General features: G+C 38.7%; 1 protein-coding gene across 5 annotated transcripts in view; it reads left to right on the forward strand.

Annotated features, from left to right (window-relative positions):
* Nucleotides 1–845: 845 nt before the first annotated feature.
* The window catches only part of ABCB5 (ATP binding cassette subfamily B member 5), a 34,575-nt gene continuing 10,086 nt past the window's right edge, over nt 846–25,334 (forward strand). The window contains exons 1-21 of one of the 5 annotated variants that reach the window (XM_068674153.1): nt 846–999; nt 1,700–1,770; nt 2,887–2,974; nt 3,089–3,134; nt 4,167–4,320; nt 4,727–4,793; nt 5,024–5,215; nt 6,308–6,479; nt 7,658–7,782; nt 8,845–9,022; nt 11,027–11,140; nt 12,018–12,128; nt 14,470–14,595; nt 15,863–16,066; nt 16,714–16,884; nt 19,057–19,218; nt 19,432–19,671; nt 21,689–21,835; nt 22,864–22,968; nt 23,718–23,795; nt 24,865–24,948. In XM_068674153.1, the coding sequence (XP_068530254.1) occupies nt 1,722–1,770; nt 2,887–2,974; nt 3,089–3,134; nt 4,167–4,320; nt 4,727–4,793; nt 5,024–5,215; nt 6,308–6,479; nt 7,658–7,782; nt 8,845–9,022; nt 11,027–11,140; nt 12,018–12,128; nt 14,470–14,595; nt 15,863–16,066; nt 16,714–16,884; nt 19,057–19,218; nt 19,432–19,671; nt 21,689–21,835; nt 22,864–22,968; nt 23,718–23,795; nt 24,865–24,948 (2,613 nt within the window). In that variant the 5' untranslated portion in view covers nt 846–999; nt 1,700–1,721. Of the gene's footprint in view, nt 1,010–1,699; nt 1,771–2,886; nt 2,975–3,088; nt 3,135–4,166; nt 4,321–4,726; nt 4,794–5,023; nt 5,216–6,307; nt 6,480–7,657; nt 7,783–8,844; nt 9,023–11,026; nt 11,141–12,017; nt 12,129–14,469; nt 14,596–15,862; nt 16,067–16,713; nt 16,885–19,056; nt 19,219–19,431; nt 19,672–21,688; nt 21,836–22,863; nt 22,969–23,717; nt 23,796–24,864; nt 24,949–25,334 lie in introns of those variants that run through there. The other 4 variants (XM_068674154.1, XM_068674155.1, XM_068674156.1 and 1 more) reach the window with 4 other exon arrangements.

The following is a 25,334-nucleotide window of genomic DNA, read 5'->3' on the forward strand; positions in this document are numbered from 1 at the left end:
AATGCCTTTGCTTCTGAGGTTCTTTCAGGGCACCACAACAAATATGTAAAATGTAAAGTGAATCCCATGGGGCCAGCTGAAAAGAGAAGCTTAATTTTGTTTTAGTTCTGAAAATGTTACTCAAGAACAAATTCAGCTATCTGACTGACTATCTTAATTGACTGGGACTCAGCTTTGGGACAGTGGTATTTGAGTGGATGGGAAAACAACTACAGTTTGTTTTTCATAAATTCTGAAGACGTTACTGGAAGCAAATGATAGATATTTCAGTATGTGAAAGTGATTAAGAATCCCTGTTTTTAGGGCTGTGCAGAAAGTTCAGTTTGTGTACCTGTTTGTTTGTTTGTTTCCCAAAGAAGAGTTTGAGGGAGCAACTTCTGAATTAACCCAAAGCAAGAAACAGTCTGACTTTTGTCAAAATGAAACTGCACACAAATTGTGGGGAAGGAGCAAGAATTACATGAGCAAAACGTGATGCTCAGGTTTTCATGTTTCCCATCCCCATGGACAAGTGACTCTACTTCATCCCCCTGCAACCTCTGCCTGCCAGAACAAGATGACAGGAGGGAGCAGAAGCGGTCACTGTGATACTTTTCCCAACTAAAATCCTTCCACCTTTATTAATGGTGAGAACCGAGTCGGAAAGGTCCATTCTGACAGCATGGCCAAGCGGCTCGCTCTGTGGGTCTTGCAGGGCCGGAGCACCCGACCTGGCTCTGAAGACAGGAGCCGGTGCGTGTGCCATCAGCCAACCGAGACGTGCCTGCGGGCCCCTCGCCGAGGCAGCCTCCCGCCGGGCTGCGGCACCGACCTTCACCTGAAACCCGAGCCGCCGGAGGGCGGGCGGTGCCCGGCGCTATAAAGCGCACGGCGGGCAGCGGGCAGCCTGCCCTGTAGGCTCTGGGTGGCGGCAGGCACAGCCTCGCCTCCAGTGAGGGGCAAGAGTGGGGCTGATCCCCACGGACACCCCCGCGTGTGGGCACAGCACTGGGTGTAAAGGTAAGCCGAGGTAATATGAGGACAGCAACAGCCAGAAATCTATCAGAAAGGATGCTTATATGTAAATATACAAGCTTTAACATCAAGTGTTAATGTCAGGTTGATTCTGTGTTTTCTTTCGTTATTGTTTTAACCTGCATCAAATTCATATGTGTTTCTGCTTGTGTTTTTTTAAGCTGCTATATGTGAAGCATCAAGAAGAAAAGCTTGCGAACGCTGAGCATCAGTCACTACCTCTAAATTTTGCTTAGCTGGTGCATGGCATAATACATATGTGTATCTGTAGTCTTTACCATTATAATCATGATCTTGTTACAACTGTTAAGGAAGTTTTGCTCAAACTAGTGAAGGAAATCATCTAGTCTAAAATAGATCATCCACAATAATCTGAATATGAATGATCTAGGGCTTTGCCATAGACTACTAAAAAGACCAACGACTACTAAAATAAGCTACTGAAATAAGTGCCACTGTTCCAGTTTGTACTGTTTATAATATCTCCTTAAAAGTAGTCTTTTTATTGTGATGTTATATCTTTTTTTTTTGTTGATGTTAATAGAACAATGTTGGGACCAAATATGATTCATGTAAAAAAAAAAAAAAAAGTAAATATAATTTAAACTCCTTAAATATCTACTATTTCCAAAGGTTTTGTTGCATATGCAGATCTTGCTTAATGTGACTTTTATCTTCACCTCAGAAGCATACAACGAAGAACAAAAATGAAGGACCATTTTGTAAATCCAACAGAAAAGGACCTCTCTGATGCTGGTAAGCTACATACATGAAAACAGCACGTGCATTTAAGGAGAATATTCCACAGCTCCAAATCTGAAAGTCTATTATAAATCCTTCCTGACTGTCATAGTGGTTTTAGAGGAGATAACGTGTTAGCAATATCTGAATCTTTGTATTCTGTAGTGACTTGCTGGGCACCTCTGATTTTCTCCTTAGTGATTCCAGCTCCTTAAGTTTCTAGTGAGTTTCTAGTGAATTAAAGCCACCACCTAGAAAACATTTATGCATGAGTCATTCCACCAAGTTCAACGAACTTCATTCAGATGGGTAAAACTATTTAGGTGGGTCCTAGGCTGGGCAGGAAAATGCTTCTAGGATAAATTCATTAAGGTAGAAGCATATTACTGCCTTTGAATGTTTCTCTAAGTTGTTCTTTTTGGACTGACGGATGAGAGTACATGAAAAACTGTATACAGCGAATTATACTTACTCAGCTTAGTACAGATGGGAGACACCTGATTTGAACCCTCTTCTCCAGGTGTAATTGACAGCTGGCTCCCTACTGTGGTTGTTCATCAATTTCTTTATCCATTTATTACATCCTGTGTTTTTAGATTTATGAACTTTCAAGGGTAGGATTCCTCTTTTGTATAGACTTCTAAAGTCCTTAGTACAAAAGAAGCTGGGTGTGTGGCAATTACTGTAATACAAAGAAAATATAATGAGGGTTATTACAGGAAAAGGCATGATTCTTCAGTGAATTAGCATGCCTTTAGTGTTAAATACATCAATTTTAACTGATAAGCAACTCAATTTTTATCATTAGAACTTCCCTTTTTTTCAAAGGAAGTAGTAGGTGTTTGCAGAATCACCGCTCGAGTCTTGCTTTTAGTCCTTGGTAACTTTTCTCTGTAGGTATATTTTTAATTGTATTCAACTCAGAAATGGAGCTGGCAGCTTCTTCTGAAGAGGAGGAGATGAACTGAAGAGAAAGGAAGTTTCAAAAAATATCATTGGGCTATTTCAGGAACATGAGGGAAAGAAATAATCTTTAAGCTTGAAAAGCAAAAGAATAAGCAATGAAAGTTGCAGGAAACTGGAAGAAAATACGGAATGTTATGTTAACAAAGTCTGCTGCTTCTTCCACAGAATCAGCAAGTAAGGGATATGACAACCCTTCTTTCCAACATGATGAAGATCTTGAACAAAGTGACCAGTTAAAGACCAAGAAAAAAATGTAGGCATTCTTTGAACTGAACGTATTGGCCATGTGTGTGTTGGGTGTATGGATTTATTTTTAATATGGCTTTCCTAGAAAAAGCTTATCTTAATTGTATCTTGTATTTTCTAGGAAGGAAAATAAGCCAGAGAAAAAGGTGGTTGGCGTTTTTGAACTGGTTAGTGTCCAGGTTGATGGTCTATCTTAGATTTCCTTTTCTTTATTTGTCATTGCAAATTGTTTGCCTATCAAATCAAAAAAGGAGAAGTATTCTGAGACCTATGAAATGCTGATGTTGATGACAGCTCTCTTTTAAAATTTGACCTGTTATGTCAGGTTGCCATCTTAGTGTATTGGTAGCACTTAAAGCAATTCAATGTTAGTGCTTTTGAAGAATGAGTTTCACCCATGCTTAGCCTGATGTGGGCTACACATACTGTGTAGGTCCTTCCCTTGGTGATATTTAGTGAAGGATTTATCCTGTGTTTGATATCTGAGGGAGTTGCTGTCTGAAAGAACCAGGGGTGCATTTTTGCTTCCATTTTCTATACAATAGCTATTAACCCTACGTGTGAACTTGCTTGTTCCAGAATAAGAGAACTTTTATTCTTCTCCAGTTTATTCCATGTCCATTTACTCTAGGGCAGTCAACAATAAAATGGGCTTGTTTCAGATGAATCACATCCAAGAACAGCTATTGCGATTTAAATTTGCATCCTGTTTTAAACCAAAGAAACACTGAAGGATAGGCAAGTCTTAAGATACAATCACTGCTGCAAACATTCTCTCCCATTAGATACAAGCCAGGTGCTGATCAATAACTCACTCTTGTTTACATTTCAAAGGCATTATCTTGGTAAATATGAAACTTACTGGAATGCTAAATGTAATATATTGTGCAGAGAAGTCCATCACTTAGAAAATGTAAGATATACATTTTTATTTTTTCTAACTTTCTGCTGAGCTGGGGAGTAACCATATGTCTTGCCAACATTCCCTCAGCAACCTTATTGAATAAGTGATTTAAAGATGTGTGGAACCTACTACAAAATTCTTCTCATTCTCCTCTGCCTTCAGCTGTAGTATCATTGCTTTTTAGAATACAAACCATTCTATGATTCTAAGAAATGTGTATTCTGTAAGTCTGTTGTATTGTACGTAGTATGAACTGCCAGGCATAACTTCTACTCTTTCTTTAATGTTCACGTAGTTTCGTTATGCTGATTGGTTGGATATACTTTTGATGGTAGTTGGCTTGATCGCAGCTGCTGCAAATGGTACTGGATTACCACTTATGATCATTGTCTTTGGAGATATGACAAACAGCTTTGTACTAAGTGGTGTGAATTCAAATGCATCAAAAGGTAAAGTTAAAAACAGACTTTGCTCTGTACCAGTTATGTTTTGCTACAGGATCTAAGATTGTTCTCTAGACAATGTACGTGTTACCTATCAGAACAAGAGTGAAATTCATCTTGCTGCAAATTGCCCATTCATATTAAAGTTTAATGGCTTGAACTGGACAAAGGCAGTGTGTTGGTTATGCTCCCTATTTTGGGTAGTATAGTAAGGAGAATGAACCACCTTTTGTATCATGACTTATCGGGTATCTACTGTTATTAGAATTTCAGAAGAAATAAATGTATATGTATCTGCCACATGTCTGACCCTATTGCCAAAATACAAATAATTCCAAAAGTGATGACCCTGTATCGTCATGATTTATCATACATAGAAGATACTTTCTTAAATATTTGTTTTTCCCTACAGATACTTCAGTAAATAGCTCCATCTGTCCATCAATTCCAGGTATAGATATAGAAGCTGAAATGACAAAGTAAGAATCTTTGTAGTTATTCTGTTAACAGAGTAGTGGGGGATTTTCTTTTATTGTGTTATCCCTTCGAGCAGAAACCAAACTTCTACCTCCTCAGAAAGGCTTCACAATAATATCCCAGACTTCCATGTTTAGTGTGGTGGGATAAATAAAGACCAATTGTAGCTTATCTGTGTATTTCTCCCACAAAATACCTTGTGGTTATATGGCCTTTTGTCTCCTTATTGCAGGTTTGCTTACTACTATGTGGGAATTGGTTTTGCTGTGTTGATCCTGAGCATGATCCAAGTATGGACGTTTTTGGTTGCTGCTACAAGGCAGTCAGCAAGGATTCGTCAAAAGTTCTTTTTTGCAGTGCTCCATCAAGAAATGGCTTGGTTTGATAGTACCCAGATAGGAACACTGAACACCAGACTGACAGAGTGAGAGATCTGTTTTGTTGTTTTTTTTTTTGACCTTCTAAGCATGATGATAAATGGCAGTTTTCTTTTAAACATCTATGGGATAACCTATAGACAGCTTTTACTTTTTTTTATGAAAAAGAAGAGGAAAAAAAAACAAAACAAAGCAACAAAAAAAGCAATACTGCACAGAGGTAGAAATTTGTTACTGTTTTTCCACTTGCTTTGTGCAGTTTCTGTGATACATATACTTGAAGGGGTTATGCTGTGAAATGCAGTATTCTACTTATCTGGCACCACCTTTGTAACATATGTGAAGTACATGGCAGACAGCAGTAGATAAACAGCTCTGCTTTCTCCAGCTAGTTTACAAACACTGACACTTGAATGGAAATGAGCTTGTGCTTACATCTAGCCAGATCTCAGACTGGACTCAGTCCAATGTCAGTTAGTCTTTGGTCTTTGGTCCTCTTCCAGATATCTCAATAAATTTAGGGATGAGGACTATATGCATGAGCACAGACTTTTCTGGGTTTTGAGGTGGTTTTGGAAAGAGCTATGTCCTGAAAAGTGCAAGAGATGCTTAAATAAAATCCCTCTCAGATCTTATCTGTACTTGCTGGGAAGAGAAAATGTGGAAGAAAAATGAGTATGGAAAAACAAAGTTTCTTCCAAATAATGTTTTCCTAATAGAGTGAAAATAACACCTGATTTGAGGCTGTAACCAAAATTAGGAACATAATACACTGAAGAACGCAAAGGAAAATCCTTTGGGTAGGGTCACAGGAGGTGAGGAGGCCATTTATCTGTTTACTTTTACTTCTCCATTTAGATACTGGATAAGGAAACTAGATCATTTGTGACCTAGTAACGGTGTATAGAAACACCAGAGAATGATGGAAAGTACGTCAAACTAGAAAAAAAGTGTCTGCAGTGCTTTGGCCATGCAAGAGACCAGTGGTACTGCACAGTAGCTGTGGTTAGAATTTTTGCTATGCCAGTTAGGAAATGGCAAAACTTCTGACATTAGGCCACATAGTATGAAATGGGGGGAGGTAGAATGAAAGCCATTCAAAGCTAACAAATCTTTCTTTTTATTATTGTTATTTAAAGTGACATCAACACCATCCATGAAGGCATCGGAGACAAAATCTGTATATTTGTACAGTTTTTTGCCACATTTCTGGCAGGGATTATTATAGGATTCATCCATGGCTGGAAGCTGACACTGGTGATTTTGTCAGTCAGCCCTCTGCTAGCTGCATCAGCAGCAGTTTGGTCAACTGTAAGTGTTTGGGGATTAACAAACAGAGCAAACCAGAAAAACATTACATTTTTTCTCATGCACAGGAAAGGGGGGGGGGGGAGAATGGGAGAAACCTAGTGTGGTTTCTAAGTTGGGAGGTTTGTCCCATACTTCCTTCATGATTTCTGCTTTCTCTGTAGTTTTTCTGAGTTCCCAAGCATGTACTTGCATGTCATATTCCTCTCATTTCTCTACTCTGTTCTCATGCCATGTGGCAAGAGGATAATTGGCACCAGCATCTTCCTCACATAGCATTTTCCTTGTGCAGAACACTGCCTGGGGCAGCCCAGGCAAATGCTCATGATCTCTTCCCTGTTAAAAGAAGTGCCTTTCAAGCTCTTTCCATCCATATGTACAGGACACTACATTTCTTGCAAATGGTTTTTACTAAATTTCATGCTACTTACAGTTGACACTAGGGTGTATATACAGCTACCACAGACAGGACTGAAACAAATTAATGAAATAGTTGGACAGGTTTCACTTTCAGGCAAGGAAATGTGTTTGTTTTTTTCCCCTTGTGATCCACTGTGGCCACATTAATGGGTACTGCTTGTATTTCTGAGTGCTTACTTATTTTTTTCCTCTTAAAGCATTTAAGAAGAAGTTGTAGTACAACTAGCATATATATACTTAAAGTTTACTGTTGCTCTAGCTTCTGAACCACCTCAGTAGGTGATACTTCTATGCTCTGAGAGCCATTATGTAAAAACGCTCCTTGTCCCCATTATTTAGAGAACACAGCTATCTCTGCAGTCCATTAGCTTCTTTCCTATGAAGCAGAGTTCCCAAACCTCTTCATAGGGATGCCAAGGGACACCCTGCAGAGCAGCTGCAACATGCCTCCCTGATCCCACACACACAACAGTGTGGGACAGTATGGGCAGATCATAGGCTCTCCTTAGTGTGGGAGAAAAGCGGTAAGTCATGGAGCCCATGTGATGCTGATGCAGGTGTTCACTGTAATGAGGATGCAATGAGAGAAGCTAGAGTTTGGAGAAATTCAGGGCCCAAAGGAGTTGACCCTAGCTTTCCTGAAATGTCATCTTATACTTTCACCACTGATTATACCTTCACCACTGATCATTCTTATTCACCAATACAGTGTGCGTATCCTTTCAGGATGCTGCAATAACACCCATTTTTCAACTTTCCAGCTTTTGGCATCCCTTACTGCTAAAGAGCTGTCTGCTTATGCCAAAGCAGGAGCTGTGGCAGAAGAAATTTTGACTGCAATCAGGACAGTTGTGGCTTTCAATGGACAGCAGAAGGCATTAGCAAAGTAAGCTTCTTGAATTAATAATTGTATTTAAAGTGAGTTTGAGTTTGGCTCTGGGAGTTGTTTTGGTTTGTTTTATTGGAGGGTCAGCCAAAACCAGGACAGCATCACAGACCCAAATTTTTCTTATGAATAAGATCTGGACTCTCATTTAGAAATGAAAGCATTGGGAGGATTATCTTTACCTAGTTGTCAAATGCAGCAAAGCATGTGATCGATTAACTAACTTCTAGAACATATGTACTGCTGTTTTTATCTTTGATCAATGACTTATATTTAAGCTTCACTGGATAATGGTCTTAAGTAAAATCATATCACTGCTTTTTATTACTTTGGTTTGCAAATAACACCTGTTGGCCTAATCCAGCATGTCGTAGTCACATGTATCAAATGATTTATCTTTTACGAATCAGATATGGCTGATCACTAGGGACTGAGTAGAGCATTTTCTAATCTATGGATTGTGACTCCTACATAACTCTTGAATGATGACTTTAGAGTTAGGAAAAGCAATCTTTTACTGCACAGTGCTTTCACAATGTTTATCTTTGCAAGGGACTTTTAGCCATCTTCTGTTCTGGCATCAGAAGGCCCTGGCTTTTATACTTTTGCCTGCCTTCAACCACAGTACCCACTTCTTTGGGGGGGGGGGGGGGGTTCATTTGTTTTTTTCAAATGTGGAAGGCCAAACCTTGCCTTTGATAGGTAATGTTGATAAACGTTTTTCAAGACTTCCTCTCAGGACTAATGCAAACAAATTGCTCAAGAGTGGTATCTTGTCTTTTGTCATGATAATGAAGTAATGCTACCCAATTGTTTTCAAAGTATGTTTTCTATAGTGGTATCATCTAAACCTGTGAATGACAAGATTAGATGTTGTCGGAATGTCAGAACAGGTTTACGCAAAGGAATTTTATACCTACTAGCCCCTTGTCAAAAATATTCTCTGCAGTATGTGAGACTTCAATTGCTTTTAAGGCAGAAAGTCCTGTTAACTAAAAAGAGGCATGGGAAATATCAATCTGAATGGCATGTCAAATTAATTGTTTCCTCATCCATTTTCAGATACGATGCTAACCTAGAGCTGGCTAGAAGCGTTGGAGTGAAAAAATCCATTACCACCAACGTATCTTTAGGTGTTTCACAGTTCCTTATATTTGGATCCTATGCTCTTGCATTTTGGTATGGAACCAAGCTCACTGCTGAGGAGAAAGAAAATTATGACATTGGCCATGTTTTAATTGTAAGTATAGCAATGCAGCTTTGAAAAATGTTCTGCAAATTGAAGAAAATACTGATATGTAAGTAGTATATATGATTATCCCTATTTTCTCCTAAGTGCTTGCTAAATTAGCAAGTTACAAACTTGCTTGGTGTAAAATAACTGGAAAGAAGGCATTCATCTCACCTAGCTTTTGACGTTACAGGTTTGAGCAGGGCACCCGGGTTCCCACTCTAATCAATGTAAAGACAAAATTACATGCAGAGGATTGATTATTTTTTTTAATATATTTTTTTACCCTGTCTTAAGCATAGGACAGGATGAACAAGCTAGAGCTGATTGTTACAAGGCAAAGATAAATTACTCGGCTTTCCAACAAAATTCTGCTCAGCTCCTAGGACTAAATGAATCTCAATGATGTGTTGAATGTGTACTGCTAAATCCTCCAGATCTCATTTAGCCATGATGTCTGCTGTTATTGTTTACTTGCAAGGATTTACCATCCATTACTAATATGACTAAGTTAGTATTGATTTGAGAATATTTAGCTGTCTTGTCATCAAAAATTTGGCTACATGCTTGGCTATGATACTCAAGTGACTTTTGACAAGTTCTCTGACTATGGCTCCTCATAGCAAGTGAAGTTAATTATGCATTGGTCTCGCATGTGAGACTTCAATTAGGAAACTCTGGACTAAATTTTGGGGGTCCCTTAACTTTGGTGACATCTGGAAAGCAAAAAGAAAGATGTGTTCTGTTTGTAGATAACTTAAAAAAAAAAAAAAAAATCAAAAAGAAAAGTCTTTATGCCAAAAATCATGTCAGTATCCTGGTGGTTTTACTGGTTGTGGCAGCTGAACTCTACCACAACTGCTATGTCACTCCCCCTACTCAAAGGTAAAAGGGGAAAAAATATGATGGAAAAGGGCTCAAGGGTTGACATAAGGACAAGGAGAGCACTTCCAAATTATCATCATGGGCAAAACAGACTCAGCATAGGGAGATTAATATAATTTCTTACCTATTACTAATAAGCCAGGGCAGTAAAGTAAAAACATCTTCTTTCTTATCCACCCTTTTCTACTTTCTCCTCCCTAGTGGTGCAGTGGAATGGGTAATGGGGGCTGCAGTCAGTCCCTGATGCTTCAGTCACTGATGCTTCCTCTCCACCACTCCTTCACAGTCACTCTTTGCCCCTGCTCCATGTGGGGTCCCTCCCACAGGATGCCATCCTTCCAGAACTGAGCGTGCAGGGGCTGCCCACAGGCAGTGGCTTCTCAAGCACTGCTCCCACATGGCTCCGTACCATGGGGTCTATCCCCTGGGAGCAAACTGCTCCAGCACGGGTCCCCCAAGGGTGGCAGCTCTCCCCAGACCCCCTGCTCCTGCGGGGGCTCTCCATGGGCTGCAGCCTCCTCCAGGCCACATCCACCTGCTCCACCGGGGGCTCCTCCACAGGCTGCAGCGTGGAGATCTGCTCCATGTGGGACCCATGGGCTGCAGGGGGACAGCCTGCTCCACCAGGGGCCTCTCCACAGGCTGCAGGGGAACTGCTGCTGTGTGCCTGGAGCACCTCCTGCCCTCCTGCTGCACTGACCTTGGGGGCTGCAGGGCTGGCTCTCACTCCTTGCTCTGCCAGCTGCTGTGGGACAGCAATTTCTTTTCCCTTTCTTAAATCTTCTCTCACAGAGGTACAAACTACACCATTTACTGACTCAGCTCTGGCCAGTGGCAGGTCCCTTTGGAGCTGTCTCTGACCTGACATGTGGCAGCTGCTGGGCTCTGCTCACAGAGGCCATACCTGCAGTCCCCTGCTACCAAAACCTTGCCATGTAAACCCAATACAAGTAGTTAACTATTCACTTCAGGAAAATGGGAGTGGACACAAATGTCTGAAATACACCTTTAACTTCCACATTTAATTTTCCTAGGAAAAAAAAGAAAGGCTTTTAACATTTAACAGCCAGGCACTAATGACTCTGAAATCATGATTAACCACAAGGCTTCTCTCTCTCTCCCTTGCAGGTGTTCTTCTCTGTGCTTGTTGGAGCCTTCTCCCTGGGACAGGCAGCTCCCAACTTGGAGAGCGTGTCTAATGCACGTGGGGCTGCCTATGAAGTATATCGAATTATCAATAAGGTAAGAATCCGAGTAAAATAGCCTTTCAACCACACTTAAAATTTTCATCTTTCCTTGATGTGTAACAAAAATGTCCAAAAAAAAAAAAATTAAACCATAAACTCCATAGACGCCTACCACTGAAGCCAGTATTTCCACATATTAAAAAATAAATAAATAAAAAAATCTGCCTCATTATTTGTTACAATGAATATCTGGAAACCTGACCTGGCATGTACATCATTATTTATGGGTACATTTTTTTTCCAATATTAGATTTGCAACTCCAGAGGGAATGTAGTAAGATGGTATACTTTTTTTTTCTTGAATGCATGTATACATGATTTCAGCTGAGCTGCTTTTTGTTTTGTTTGTTTTGTTTTTTTGAGGGAGGTTGGGGAAAGGGTGGGATTGCAGAAGGGATTAAATAGTGCTATTGAAAGCTATATTAATGTAAAGTTACATGCTGATGTTGCTGTGAAAAATGGTTTCCACACTATTATCTCCCTCTTGCTGTGTTATTGCTGGTTCAATATCTGTGTATATAAAATAATTAAAACAAGTAGGGCTAGGAAGTTCATACAGAAACGTCTATATCATTCATCTTGATGTGTGTCTATAACCCTCCTATATGCATAATTGAGAGCCATGTTTTGGCTGCAAGAACGTAAAGTTATTGAATTACTGATTTTCATTTTTTTCCTCATTTTCAAATGTGCTATACCTGTAGAATTAAAATTCTGTTCCTCCGCATTCAGCATCTTGTAAGTAAAATGGAGCTTTGTAATGGTGTGGTACAGTGTTAATTAGTATCTAAGAAAGTATTGAACAATGTAACCAGCAGAAATAGCAGTTCCAAAAGTGTAGTAACAAGCAGTATATTAAAACCTTTTTCCAGAAACGGCTTATAGATAGCAGTTCTAAGGAAGGCTACAAACCTGACAAGCTCATAGGAGAAATCGAATTCAGAAACATCCATTTCAGTTACCCATCTAGACCTGATGTTAAAGTAAGTGTTCATGTTAGATGCACCTGCTAGACTGAAATCCTGAAGCCTGTGTCCAAGATTCTTTCTCTAATCTTGATGATGATGATGTTCTTGAATGCAAAATGCATCCTATCTTGGGGGATTGTGCACTACTGGGGATAAATCCATAATGTCAAAAGACAAAGCTCTAGAACTACTGCCACTGGCCACTTGCTCACTATTCTTCTCTGTTGGACAAAACTAAAAAAAAAGTGTTGTTCTTAGTCTGAATTTCTATGAATAAGATCTATGATAAACCAAATAAGATTTTTTTTGTTTTGGTTATGTTTTGTTTTTTCCCTTCAAAATTAGTCACTAAGACTTCTAGAGTTTACACAGTTAATCCATGAAGTTGCTCTTTTCAGTCCCTCGGTTGTCCTGAGTTGCTGTGATGTCCTATGTGAGGAAAGGTGACCTGTGAGATAGTTAGGCTTTATAACAATAGGACTTCAAATTAATTTGAACCTACCTACCTTGGAAATCAAATGTTTTTCTGGACAAATGTTAAAATTGCTGTTCAATAAGCAGATGTCCATATTTTCTGCCAGCTGAACTTCCTCAGTAACCTTATTGTGCAGTGTTATGTTGCCATGGTGATCTGCTCCTTTGGTGATACAGTTGTATATTGTTGGTTTATCTCTACTATATTTGGCCAGTAGTCTCTTGCAGACATTCAAAGGTAAAATACAGTGATTTGCCACTGCCTTTTGATGATGAAGAAATGAGTAGAAATAAAGATTTCAAGTGTTAACAAGTAAAGGCTGGTCATGCCAACGGAAGGGTGAGAATGGGAAAGTTTGTATCACTGTGGCTGTTGTTTCAGATTGGTCATCTCACTTCAGTTATCTGGTGTCTGTCCCATCGTGTATCAAATCATTATGCATCAAATCTGTTTCCAGGACACTGAGGCTGCTGAAGGACAGGCCCAGAGCTGGGCTCTCTGCCTAGCCGAAGGCAGTTTAGTGTATCTTATTTAACTCTTGGCTGAGAAATCAGAAGTGACAGAGCAGACCCTTCATCAGACTGTTAATCCATCTTCCTAGAAATTCCCAGGCAGATAAGCTGTGTTGTGAGCCTGCAAGCCAAAAGGGAGGGAAATAAATATTTTGTCATCCTTCCCAAGTCTACTGAGTCAGCAGCTTTCCCTGCTAATAGTATCTGTTATTTAATAGAGCCAAAAAGAATCAGCAAAGAAGTATAAATTACCTACAATCTCTCAAGTGATTGATGCAACACAGTATAATCTCCCTGTGTAGACTAAACTAGATCAGAGTCTAGCTGTTGTCAGTGTTAGTCTTGACAATAGCTAACTCGATAAGGGTTAGAAATAGCCTATTAGGTGGTTGTGACTATTTGCACCTGGAGAAATTATGGTATCCAGAATGTAGCTCTAGATTGACAATGTAGGCATCAGGATATCAGCTTCTTTAAATACAAACCACACTGGCTGTAACACAGGGAGAAGAGAACAATATTGCAACTATTTTAATCTCTCATTGCAAAAACATGTGTAGGCAAAATTATAAACAAGAAGAGTTCCCATAGCAGCCAAATATTTTGGCAATTACACAGCATTACTCATATATGAAATCGACATCTTTTGAGGTAAGATGTTCCTAAATGTGAAAATGGCAACAAAGGTACCATTTATCTGTAACTACTCCCTGGATTTCTGAGGCTGTTAACAATAAGGATTGGGTTTTAGTAAGGACTTTCCAGCAGTTACCTTGTCAAAACAACTTTATTTTCTAAAAGTAGAAGAAAGCAAACTTGTTTCTCAGCAATAATATTTCAAAGGTGCTACATACCCTTGAGATTCATAACTGTTATGCCACTGTCTAAGCACTGCAAAATGGGACAAGAGAACATTGAGCCTGCTACCAGATCACACCAATAGAATAAACTGAACTATCACATTTAGAATACTGTGGCTGTATTAGTTGATTTTGAGTGTGCTGGGAATTTTCCCAGGCAATGGAATGTAATGGTCTATGTAGGGGAACTCTTAAAATGTTTCTTGGCATGAGCTTGGCCTGTTCCAGTTATCAATCTTCTCAATTCCCAGGCTTGGTTTGGTAGCCAGAAGAATCCAGGGACCATTCCCAAAAGGCAGGTTGTATGTAGCCACCCTGTTTCAAAATCTAATAAACTTCAGAAGCATAGATGCATGTTCTTTCATAACAGTGCCCCAGAACATTCCTACCTATTAATTAATTAAATGCCCAGCCTTTAAACTCTGCACCTTACATTGATTATTGCTACAATTACCTTGACAGACTGTTTTCTAATCAAATTTGTCAAAATAAGATGTATTTTTTTCTAGATTCTCAAAGGTCTGAACTTGAAAGTTCAAACTGGGAAGACCATTGCTTTGGTTGGAGCTAGTGGCTGTGGAAAAAGCACTAGTGTTCAGTTGCTGCAGAGATTCTATGATCCTGACCAGGGAGAAGTGAGTGCCTGAAGTGAATTGTATTTGAAGAAAAAAAAAAAAATGCTATTAATATAAGCATGAATTTTCCCATGTTAACTGAACTTTGATTTTTTTATCAGATTTGAGCATTAGTCTTCATAGATCTGTATTTCCATGATTTAAGCTTCCAGTGTACTTTTTCTGGTGGCCTGACTTCATAAGTCTCCTCCAAGTGTGATGCCAAAAGTAGTAAACACCACAAGTCTGTAAATTTATATCCTTGCGTCTATCTATTTAAGTTTCTTTTTGTTAGTAGACTTTTAAGATACTGTAAACTTTTTAAAGTAAAGAATAATACGACAATATTTTTTTTCTGCTTTTTAATGACCATAAACTAGAAAGATTTTCCTATTTCAGGTGGTCTTTTTTTGGCTTTTTTTTGTCTCTGATAACCCAGAGCAAAACTTCCCATCATTACACAGGATATGTCTGTTCTACTGATACTCAACACTAGATATGAGAAGCATTTATTTTTCTGATTGCAAATTTCCAGAGGTGAAAAAAGTAGAATAACGACAATAACATGCTTAAGAATGTTCTTTTTGTATTTAATAGCCAAAGAATGGCACTCAGTAGTTACAGTTGGAACTATGTATTAACACTAGTTCAGTGCTATTAACACTAAATAGTTGAGTGCTATTAACCATTGAACTATTTATCGCTGCATGTCAAGGTTATCAATTAGCAACACAGTTGCTTTTTATACTTGCCATTTCCGAGGCATGGGGACAGGAATGAACAATCACAGTTTTGTTTCTCTCCTGATACTAATGTTCATATGGTCACATTGCAAGTGAAAAGAAAAGTGGTAAGAAAAATGACCTCTCACTTCACTTTAGTCTATTTGGATTATTCTTTGATGTGGTGTAAAGCATCGCCACAACTGAGAGGACCACAAATTGTGGCACAGGGGCATGAAAACATTGTAAATAATGTGTAGGGAAGCTGGAAAATTCTTAAGCTGGGTTTATTCTTGGACAGCATAGTTATTGGACAAAACCCTGATTTCTCTGGTTATGCTGTTCCTCACTGTTTTTTAGTTTGTGCAGTAGATGGAAAAATACTGTTGTAATTTCTTTGGCTTAGTTTTCTGTTAAAGAGGACACTAATTTTCTCTTCTTTCTTTTGTTTTTTTTTCCTTTTTTCTTTTTTTATTGTCCTTGTAGATGATACTTAAATAATAACAATGGATTTATTATAAACAAAATGTATTTCCTCAAATTCTAACATACACTTTTTTTCTCAGGTTACCTTAGATGGTCAGGATATTCGGGCACTTAATGTAAAGTGGCTAAGAGAAAATATTGGTATTGTGAGCCAGGAGCCTGTTTTGTTTGCAACAACAATAGCTGAAAACATTCGCTATGGCAGGGAAGATATTTCTGATGCTGAAATTGAGAAAGCAGCCAAGGAAGCCAATGCTTTTGACTTCATATCTAGACTGCCTGATGTGAGTTCATGAACTTTTTTTGAGTAGAAGAACGAAAGGTCCATTTAAGCTGGTGTCCCATTTCTGACACGGAGAGCATGGGAATTCATGTTATATTATAACTTCCCAAAATACTCATAGCCTCCAGCAGCTTTCATTTTGGGGACTCTCTAAGCTAGATATTGTACTTTTGTTTAGTTGCCTTCAAGGGATTTGTGCCTAAGTCTGGGAAAAAAGTGTTGATGCCTTAATTCAGGAGAAAGGAAGCCACACAGTTGTATTACCATCCATACTGATCTCACATGGCATGGGAAGGGTTGGGCTCTGAAAGAGGAGATCCAGAAATCCAGAGCATTATCAGGAGCATTTCCTTAGTAGGAAATGAGTGAGGACAGTATGCCCTGAACCAAGGCCATTTTTAGCAGCTGGAAACTCTAGCTCTTTCTATACCTGGCATTCAGTTTTGAGCTAACTCAGTAGATGCCTTACACCTTTCAAAGAAAAAAAAAATTATTAACTATTTAATCCATCCTTGGGAATGGATGATTCTATAGCTCTCCTTTTGGTCCTGATATCTCTTGTCTAGAAACTGAGTGCTTATTGCACAAAGAAGTAGGGATTTCTTTTGAGACATTCCCCAACTTCTGTTTTGTTTTCTCTTTTCTTAGAAATTTAACACCATGGTAGGTGAGAGAGGGGCTCAGCTGAGTGGAGGACAGAAACAACGAATAGCTATTGCTCGTGCCCTGGCAAGAAATCCTAAGATTCTTCTTCTGGATGAAGCTACATCTGCGCTAGATACTCAGAGTGAATCCATAGTGCAAGCAGCTCTTGATAAGGTAAGGGTTATGTTATTGAAGTCAATTACTATGAAAAGGTGCAATAGCAATTAAGAAACATTAACACAGTTTTCAGTGCAGCTTTCCACTGGAATCAAGAATACTGGAAAATAAAATTTGGATAGATGTTTCAATTTCAGTGTTAAAACTGAGTTTAAAGCAATCAAAACTTTGCTTAGGAATCATTTCAGTTAGTAATTAGTAATAATGCTAAAAAACAAATGCATTTGTACTTAAGCGCAACTGTAACTTAGGTCTCCTGTGCTTTCTTCTCAAATTATTTACTTGCTGGTGAACTATGGGGACCATGTTATCAAGACAAGGCATGAGGACTTGGACAATTTTCAGGAAGAATAACAGCAAAGTATAGTATAATACTTCTTGTACTGGTTCTTCATTGAACAGTTGCTTCATAATATTCAGAAAGCTTTTGGAATTAGCCATTTCATATCTTTACAGAGACTGAATGCAAATTTTCCTTTTTTTATCAGCCCCACTGCTCTAAGGCAGATAGTACTGCAGAGCTGTAAGCTTATACCTGTGCCTCTGTACCCTCCAGCTCATGGTCCTTTCTTCACTCCCCTTTTACATCAGCAATTTCCACCAAGATGCAATGGAACCTAAACATTTAAAAAAAAAAAAAAAAAAAAAAGTGTTTGGATGGGAATGTTGTTTCACATATCTAATACTTAATGTATTTTTAAAAAGTTAAGTGAAAAATCCTACCTTTCATTTCAGTAGTTATGAACAGAGGTGAGAGTTGCAAATATGGCTCAAGGGAAATACAGAATTTACCACCTTTGCCACCAGTCAGTTTAAATCTGAGGTAAAATGTAGCTGTTATATTCACCAGCCTGCACTGGTTATTGGTTCTAAGGTAATTCAAAGATGTCAAAGTAATATTTGTATATCAGTGATATCACTGCAAAGTCAAGTACTAGAAGGTTGCTGCTTCAACTATAATTTAGCCTCCTTTTGTATGTTCTTTAATTCCATAATTCCATACTAACTTTTTTCCAGGAACTTGTTTCATTTAGTGGTTGACATAAAGGGAGAACACGGAATTAAGGCAACTGTTGTATATACTTTATCCTCAAGCTTCAGCACGTTCCCAGATCATGCCAAGATGAACCCTGAATCATAACTTAATCCTTTTTTCCACAGCTTTTTGATGTGTAGTCTCTCAATGGGGTTTATGAATTTCTTCTCTGCATCCCTGAGTGGAAAAAGTGGTGCTAATATTAGTCATTTGTCTACAACTGGGGAGCAAAGATATTAACCTCACAAATGCGCACCTCTTCTGAGAGGTCATGTGCAGATCCTTATGATCTAATGTTTTTTCAGATAACAAGCAAAATGCTTTAAAAATATCAAAAGTTCTGATCACAGCTCCCAGCTACAGTGATGCACCTCTGCATATTAGGGAAAAGACATGGAAACCTCACCAAGACTGACCTCTTGTGAAGGCTCTGAATGACTCATGTCAGATCTGTGAGCCAGGGTAGGGCAAGAATCCAAATCTGCATGGAAGTGTTCATCTACTAAAGATGTCCTCATCTCCATGCCCCTGTTCCTATGCTTGTACACTGTACGACTTCTGTGGCAAGTAACTTTAAACAGGCTGCTTGACTACAGAACATAAATGTTGCACAAGGTCCCCATGAATATCTCCTCCTGCCATCAAGTCACTGTGTGCTCCAGCTGTCAGCCATGAGGGAGGTCACTTTTTCTCCAGCAGCTGCAAGTTGACCTGTGTGTGTGCTCAGTCACTACATGAGGACTGTGCCAGCAACTCATCTGCATGTGGAAACTGTAGAGGGTTGGAACATGTAACCTGCAGACTGAGGCTTTGGAGGCTCTAGCTGCAAAATCTCAGCAGGCTCCTATGGAGAATGTCTTAGCTGAACATTTGAGCTGTACTTTATTTCGATGGACTGGGAAAGAGTTTTACGGAATGGATAAAACAGATTTCTTACTCAAGATGTGCTCCACTCCTCTACACTTTCTCATTAAGCTTTATTGAAAGCCATGCTAGTGTTATACCTCCTGAAAATACGCGTGGACATATCTTAACATTGCATCTCTTGTATTGTAAATGCCTAAATTAACTTCAGTTAATTTCTGATGTAGTCATGCATCTTAATGTGAACTGCTTTTGTTGTTTTTCGTAAGGCTCGGACTGGACGTACCACTATTGTGATTGCTCACAGACTGTCTACCATCAGGACTGCTGACACTATTGCTGCATTTGAGAAAGGAATTGTGGTTGAGCAAGGAACACACAGCGAACTCATGTTGCAGAAGGGAGTCTACTATTCTCTTGTAATGCAGCAAGTAAGTGCAATTTATTTGCTTTATTTATCCATTTCATCAAGATGTGTAATGTCTTATGGATGCTAGTCTGCTCTTCTGCCATTAGATACTGAAACAAGTGGTCTATAAGTAACAGCAGTCGTGATTGAAGCAGCATCATCATGAGAAATAATTTTCACTCTTGTTTTCCCTGCTCAAAATGTCTTGTGACCTTGTATCCTGAATTCTCACTAGGGCTGTAGCAATAATGCTCAAGACGATGGTGCATCAGAAGAAGATGAGAAGACAGAAGATGAGGAATATGAGGAAAATGACAGAAGTGATTTTGTGGGGGAACAGACCCTTCAAGACCCTTCTGAAGAATTGGTGGTCTCTGGGAGAAGCAGTATTCGTAGAAGATCCAGCAGATACAAGAGCAAGAGGTGCTCTTCTAAGAAAAAGTCATCTGAAAAAAAGAAAAAAAAGGAGGTGGAGGTTAGTATTAAAACTTCCAGTTGGAATGTTAGTGATAATATATAAGCATAGTCACAAAACACATCATTTTAATTGTTTTGGGATAGCACAAAGGGGTTGCCATGCAACCCTTTCTCTGGTCCTATGAGAAGCAGTACTCAGCAGGTTGAGTATTTGCCCTCGGAAGACAAGGGTGGTCACGTCTTACCAAAATCTTTGCTTCAACACTATTGACTTAAAGTGAGTTGGGAAACATTTTGTGTTGTTGGTTTGTCATACGTCATAAAACTAGGTATATTATTTCATTACTACTGAAATTTTAATTCTATCTAATCAAAACAAGCTGTGAGACTTAATTTCCAGGATTTTTCTTTGCTCCCTGGTAATCACTGTTGCAAATACTACTGGACAATATAATCCATGTGTACCAAGCTTTACAGCACTTTAGAATATTGTGTATCAAATGGAGAAGAACATATCAAAACCCTGAAGCTTTGGTGTTACCTAAATAACAGAACAATCTGTCTCCCACAACACCACCCTCCTGCAGCCTCTCAATCTCTGTGCCTTATTATATGGCTTCAAACACTGAGCTTTTTGTTCACATAATACACTTCGACCAATACTAAATAGGAATATAAGTCATATAGGATATTTAGTTTTAAAAACAGAACTTTGACTTGTCAAAGTTGAGTAAAACTTGCTCACTGCAGTCCATAAGAGAAGACTTCTAGTGGATGTGGTTAGCTTTTGGGCAGGCAGGTCAAAAGAAGCTTAACTTTTTTTTTCCTATTTTGTACTGCTTGATCTGCAGCTTTTTTTTTTTTTTGGATGTGTGTGAAATGTATTAAAAGTTGTGTTATGTCTGTTTTTTTTCTTCTTAACCTGACTTCAGGACCATCAAAGTGAGGAAATAAATTATAAATTCTGAAATACAAATCATGGATTCTTTGAAATCTACTGAAGTTAGGTTATCATCTGTAACTGGATTATTCAACACACTTGTGGAAACCTCAGTGTACTTTGCATCTATCTTCCTTCTCACTAGAATATGGATTCCAACTAATACATTGAACAGTATGAAGGAACTGGATCCATTCCTATTACTACTAAAAGTTATACAACTTCAAAAAATACTTTGTCTATGTATTTGTACAGTTTAAGACCTTGTTAGAGGAAGTAGTAGATGTTCATGCTTATGACTGAAGTATTTGTTACATTCATACACACGGGGGAGGGGGAAGAGGAAGAGAGAAATCAAGTGTCCAGCTGTTGTAATTAATTATTTCAAAAAGTTTAACCCACTTTTATGGCTAACACTTAGCCCCCCTAATTGAGCATCTGAAGCATGGGATAAAATAACCAGGAAGCAAGAGCAATTCACTTATAATCCTGCCTAATATTTTGTCTCACTTCCAATGTTTTCATTTTTTGCTTTTCCAGAACTCCCTCTGTGGAGGCACAGACACTTGAATAAATTATTAAAGCAGAACAGGACATTGTTTGTAATTTCAAAGGAGATACAAGCTAACTCACTGTTACATACCCCTCTTTTATGCTCTTGGTAACAATGCATAAACTATAGTTTGCAAAAGAGAAAGATGACATCTATGCTCAATTACATTATTGCCAACCCACTAGCATTTAGCTGAACTGGAGGGATTTTCTTTTGGGCTCTGAACAGTGAGACTCTAAGTTCTTTATAATGATGCAAGTGTTATAGTTGCCATTCATGGTGACCAGCCCTGTCCAGCTTTCAATGAAGTGCACTGGCCCTCATTCACCCCTCATGACTTAGCCTTTTATTAAATCTTTGCCTCCGAACCTTACAGTGCAGTTGAAGTTCTGGAGTATGGAACAGCAAAGCTGCAGTTCTCCAATATGTTTGCTCACTTGGAGTGCACAGAGAGGGCTTTCAGTAGTTTACAAAGACAGATCGCTACTCAAAGCATAATGAACTGCTGCCTGAGGATTTTCATGTTTTGCAACTTTCCAAGGAAAACTTGCAACCTTCCTTTTTTTTTTTTTTCTTTTGTAGGAAGAAAATCTTCCTGCTGTGCCTTACTCAAGAATCCTGGCTCTGAACAAACCTGAGTGGCTGTATGTACTGCTGGGAGTGATTGCTGCTGCCATCTCAGGTGGGGTTCATCCTGCATTTGCTGTTATATTTGGAAAAATCATTGGGGTGAGTTTTTTCACAAATGAACACTGCAATCCTGAGTTTCATTCATGTTCAGCCAGTTCCCTCTGTGCAAGACTAGTGAGATTCACGTGTATAAGTGTAGGTTTCCTGACACCTCCAAAGGTGTCTCAGATGCCCAACATCATGTAGAAAGGCATTAGCTGCATGTTTAGACAACAGAATTACATCCCTGCCACATCAGAATTGCACCCCTTACTGCCTCTGGATGCTGGTATTTTTGTGGTTTGTTGTTGTGTTCTCTGATCCAGGTAATTTCAATCAGAACTTCTCTCCAACTGAACTGTATTCTGTTTTCCATCCCCATAGTTTTAGATGTATAGGAATTAGCTGTCTTGTGGGCCTCAGGTTTGTCTTAAAAATTCACCAGGTTTGCTCCAGTTGTGTACATACCCCCTGTTTATGCTTGCCCTTAGAGCTTTTTTTTTTTTTTCTTAAATTCTTCAAGGATATCTCAAATAATTCTGAAAGGCACTGACAATCAGACTTTGTAAACAATTGCTTCTGTATTTCCCACATTATAAGGGTTAAGGAATCTCCCATGCATTTCCTACCCCAAACTGTTTGAAAGTTGTCAGTGAAGAAGTAGGATGACAGACTATCATGTTGGAGAAGACTGGAGTGAGATCATAAAGGAGGGTGATAGGATTTCCAAGCAGCTTGATGAGTGATGGATCCTGTCTCTCCGTCAGCCAAATTCAATGAAAAATGGGTAAAAGTTAGTGACTCTATAGAGGTAGATCCCAGTGTGACTGCACCTGACTAGTAGAGGAAAGGAGGAATAGTTGGAGCTGGAGAAATGAGTTAGTGAGATGTAGGCTAAATAGAAAGCTGGACTGCATTCTGGCTTTCAACAGAAAGTTGAGTGCAGGTGGGTTTCAGGATCTAGAATATATGCCACGAGATTTCAAAGCAAGCATGTTTCTTCAGATGAAAGTTGGCTTATGTGTTGGTTTATGTACATAGCAGTCACTGTCTGTGTATTCCATTTTATTTATTTTTTTCTTGCACAGGCTTTTCAAGAAACAGATGCAGAAAAGAGGAGTAAAAACACTTTGGTTCTTTCTCTGATGTTTCTTTTACTTGGAGTGATTACTTTAGTTGCATACATAATTCAAGTAAGTGTCACTACACAGAAATGTTGGAAGGTCTTATACCTGCAGCCTGCTGGCGAGTTAACTTTATCAGTGCAGTTTGAGAAGCCAAAGCACCAATCGGAGTTTACAAAAACATGCACAAGTGCCAGGATTCTTCCTGAGATGCCTGATTTTTATTGATGTATTTACTTAAATATATGGCCATGTTTTCTGTCTAAATAAGCACAGCTCCACTGAAGGCAATGTCAATTCAGCATGACTGAAACCAATGCTGAGGGTCAGACCATAAAAGTCAAAGACCAACATTTCTAACTGACAGTCTGTAGGCTCTTGCCAAAGGAAATATAAAATGGCTTTCTGAAAGGGCCATACCATCAAACAAATTCCATAATTTGCTGTCCTCTTACTACTGTTTTGCAGCTTGTAGGAAATATTGCATATTGATGTCCATCCCATAAAGTGCATTGGTATGACTGCTGTGAGTGGACGCCTCTGGTAGTGGTTGGAATAGAGGTCAACAACTAGATAGGCCAATTTATCCTCTAAAGCTGTTGAGGCACTACAACAAAGCTCCTGACTTCTTTGTCACGTTGCTCCCTTTCTGTGGGAAAAGAGAGTTTCAGGTTCCAGGAATGTGAATGGCACTCTTCCCAAAACTTACATATGTGCAGAGGGTTGTAGGAGACTTTTTGATGTAATTGCTTTTATTGTGTGGTTTTATAAACAGAGATGAAGCATCAAATGAGAAAATGTGACTTTTTCCCCTGCAGGGATTCATGTTTGGGAAGTCTGGGGAAATACTAACAATGAGACTGCGTTCTTTATCCTTCAGAGCATTACTTCAGCAGGTATGAATTATGCAGTGAGGTTGCCATGAGAGCCAGATGGTTTTTGCAGACCTTGCAAGGTACATGTTGGGTTTCAACTGTGTGATCTGGAGACAAGAAAAAAAAAAAACATTTCTACCACTAGCTTAGAAAAAAATATAACTTTATATTAAGTAAATCTCCTGTCACATGTAACTTAGCTCAATAGTCTAATTCTGAAGGAGCGTCATTGCAAACATGCGCATTTCTGACACTCTAATATGCACATGGTTTGCAGCTGTCTGTGTGTACCCAGATTCCTGCAGGATGACCAAAAACTTAATCTCTGCTTGCTTAAATCTTATCTGTTTGGCTATTCCAATTTAAATATATGTACTTCAATCCATAGTAAATAGACAGTCTGGTAATTTTCTAATGCAAAAATTCAAATTGCCCTATTGCATCAAGAATTAATTCAGAAGAGTGAAGTTACTTGTACTAAGTATTTCCTGTTCATGAGACTTTGTGTTACTTGCATAGGACTTTTAAGAATGCATGACTTAGTACACCATGCACCCACTGGGGGACAGCTGGCAAGAGCCCAGATGTTCATAGAAACACCTGAAAGGAACTAGGGGAGGGAAAATTAAAAGTGGTTAAAAAATAACTCATGTTGTCTCTGGAGATATAGAGAGTAAGGTCCTTTTATGTAAAAAAAAAAATAGAGATGAGCAACTCATTCTCTATAGTTAAAGCAATAGATAACTTGTAAAAAGAGAATGGTTAACCTCTTCAGGCCCAAAGGAAGACTGGATAAAAGCAGATTATAATAAAACTTGCCTAAATAGGCACATTCAGAAAAACATTACCATTAATAACACTTTATCATTATTCTGCATGGAACATGTAATTATTCATGCTCTTTAAGCTTTTTCTTTACTTTATTTGGAAGAATAATGCAGTTAGCTGTCACTTGACTTGTACTTCCATTTCCCTGTATGCTATCTGATCTGGAAATATTTATCCATTTTACTGGTAAACCTGATAAATCTGAAATATGATAAGAACATGTAACTTCATAAAACAAAAATTAATAACTTTTTTCTTACAGGAGATTGGATGGTACGATGATCAGAAAAATGCTGTTGGCATTCTATTAACTCGACTTGCTACAGATGCTTCCCAAGTCAAAGGGGTATGTTGATTGTATTTTGTGTGTTTATTTTTTTAAATGTTTTTCTTTAGAAATATAAAAGCCATTTGCAAGGAAGATTGACATTATTTCAGGAGGCAGGGTAGTAAATCTACCTCTACAGACTGATGGATGCATTTAAATGGCATGTTGCTGAAACTTTGAGCATGGCTTCCAACTGATAATTTGAAAACTATAGGAAATCCAGCAGATATTCATGTACCTTTCATTTCTCTCTCCACAAGTCTTTAAGCTAAACATATAATTGTAGAATACATCACTATACAAAATAGAAACTGTGTATGTGCTGGGGACCAAAGTTAATGGACCCCCAGGTGTTTGCACTCTATGATGTGTATCATCAGGGTGCCATGAAAGCTGCATCTGCA

The sequence above is a fragment of the Anas acuta genome, chromosome 2, assembly GCF_963932015.1.
Source record: "Anas acuta chromosome 2, bAnaAcu1.1, whole genome shotgun sequence".
Classification (NCBI taxonomy): domain Eukaryota; kingdom Metazoa; phylum Chordata; class Aves; order Anseriformes; family Anatidae; genus Anas; species Anas acuta.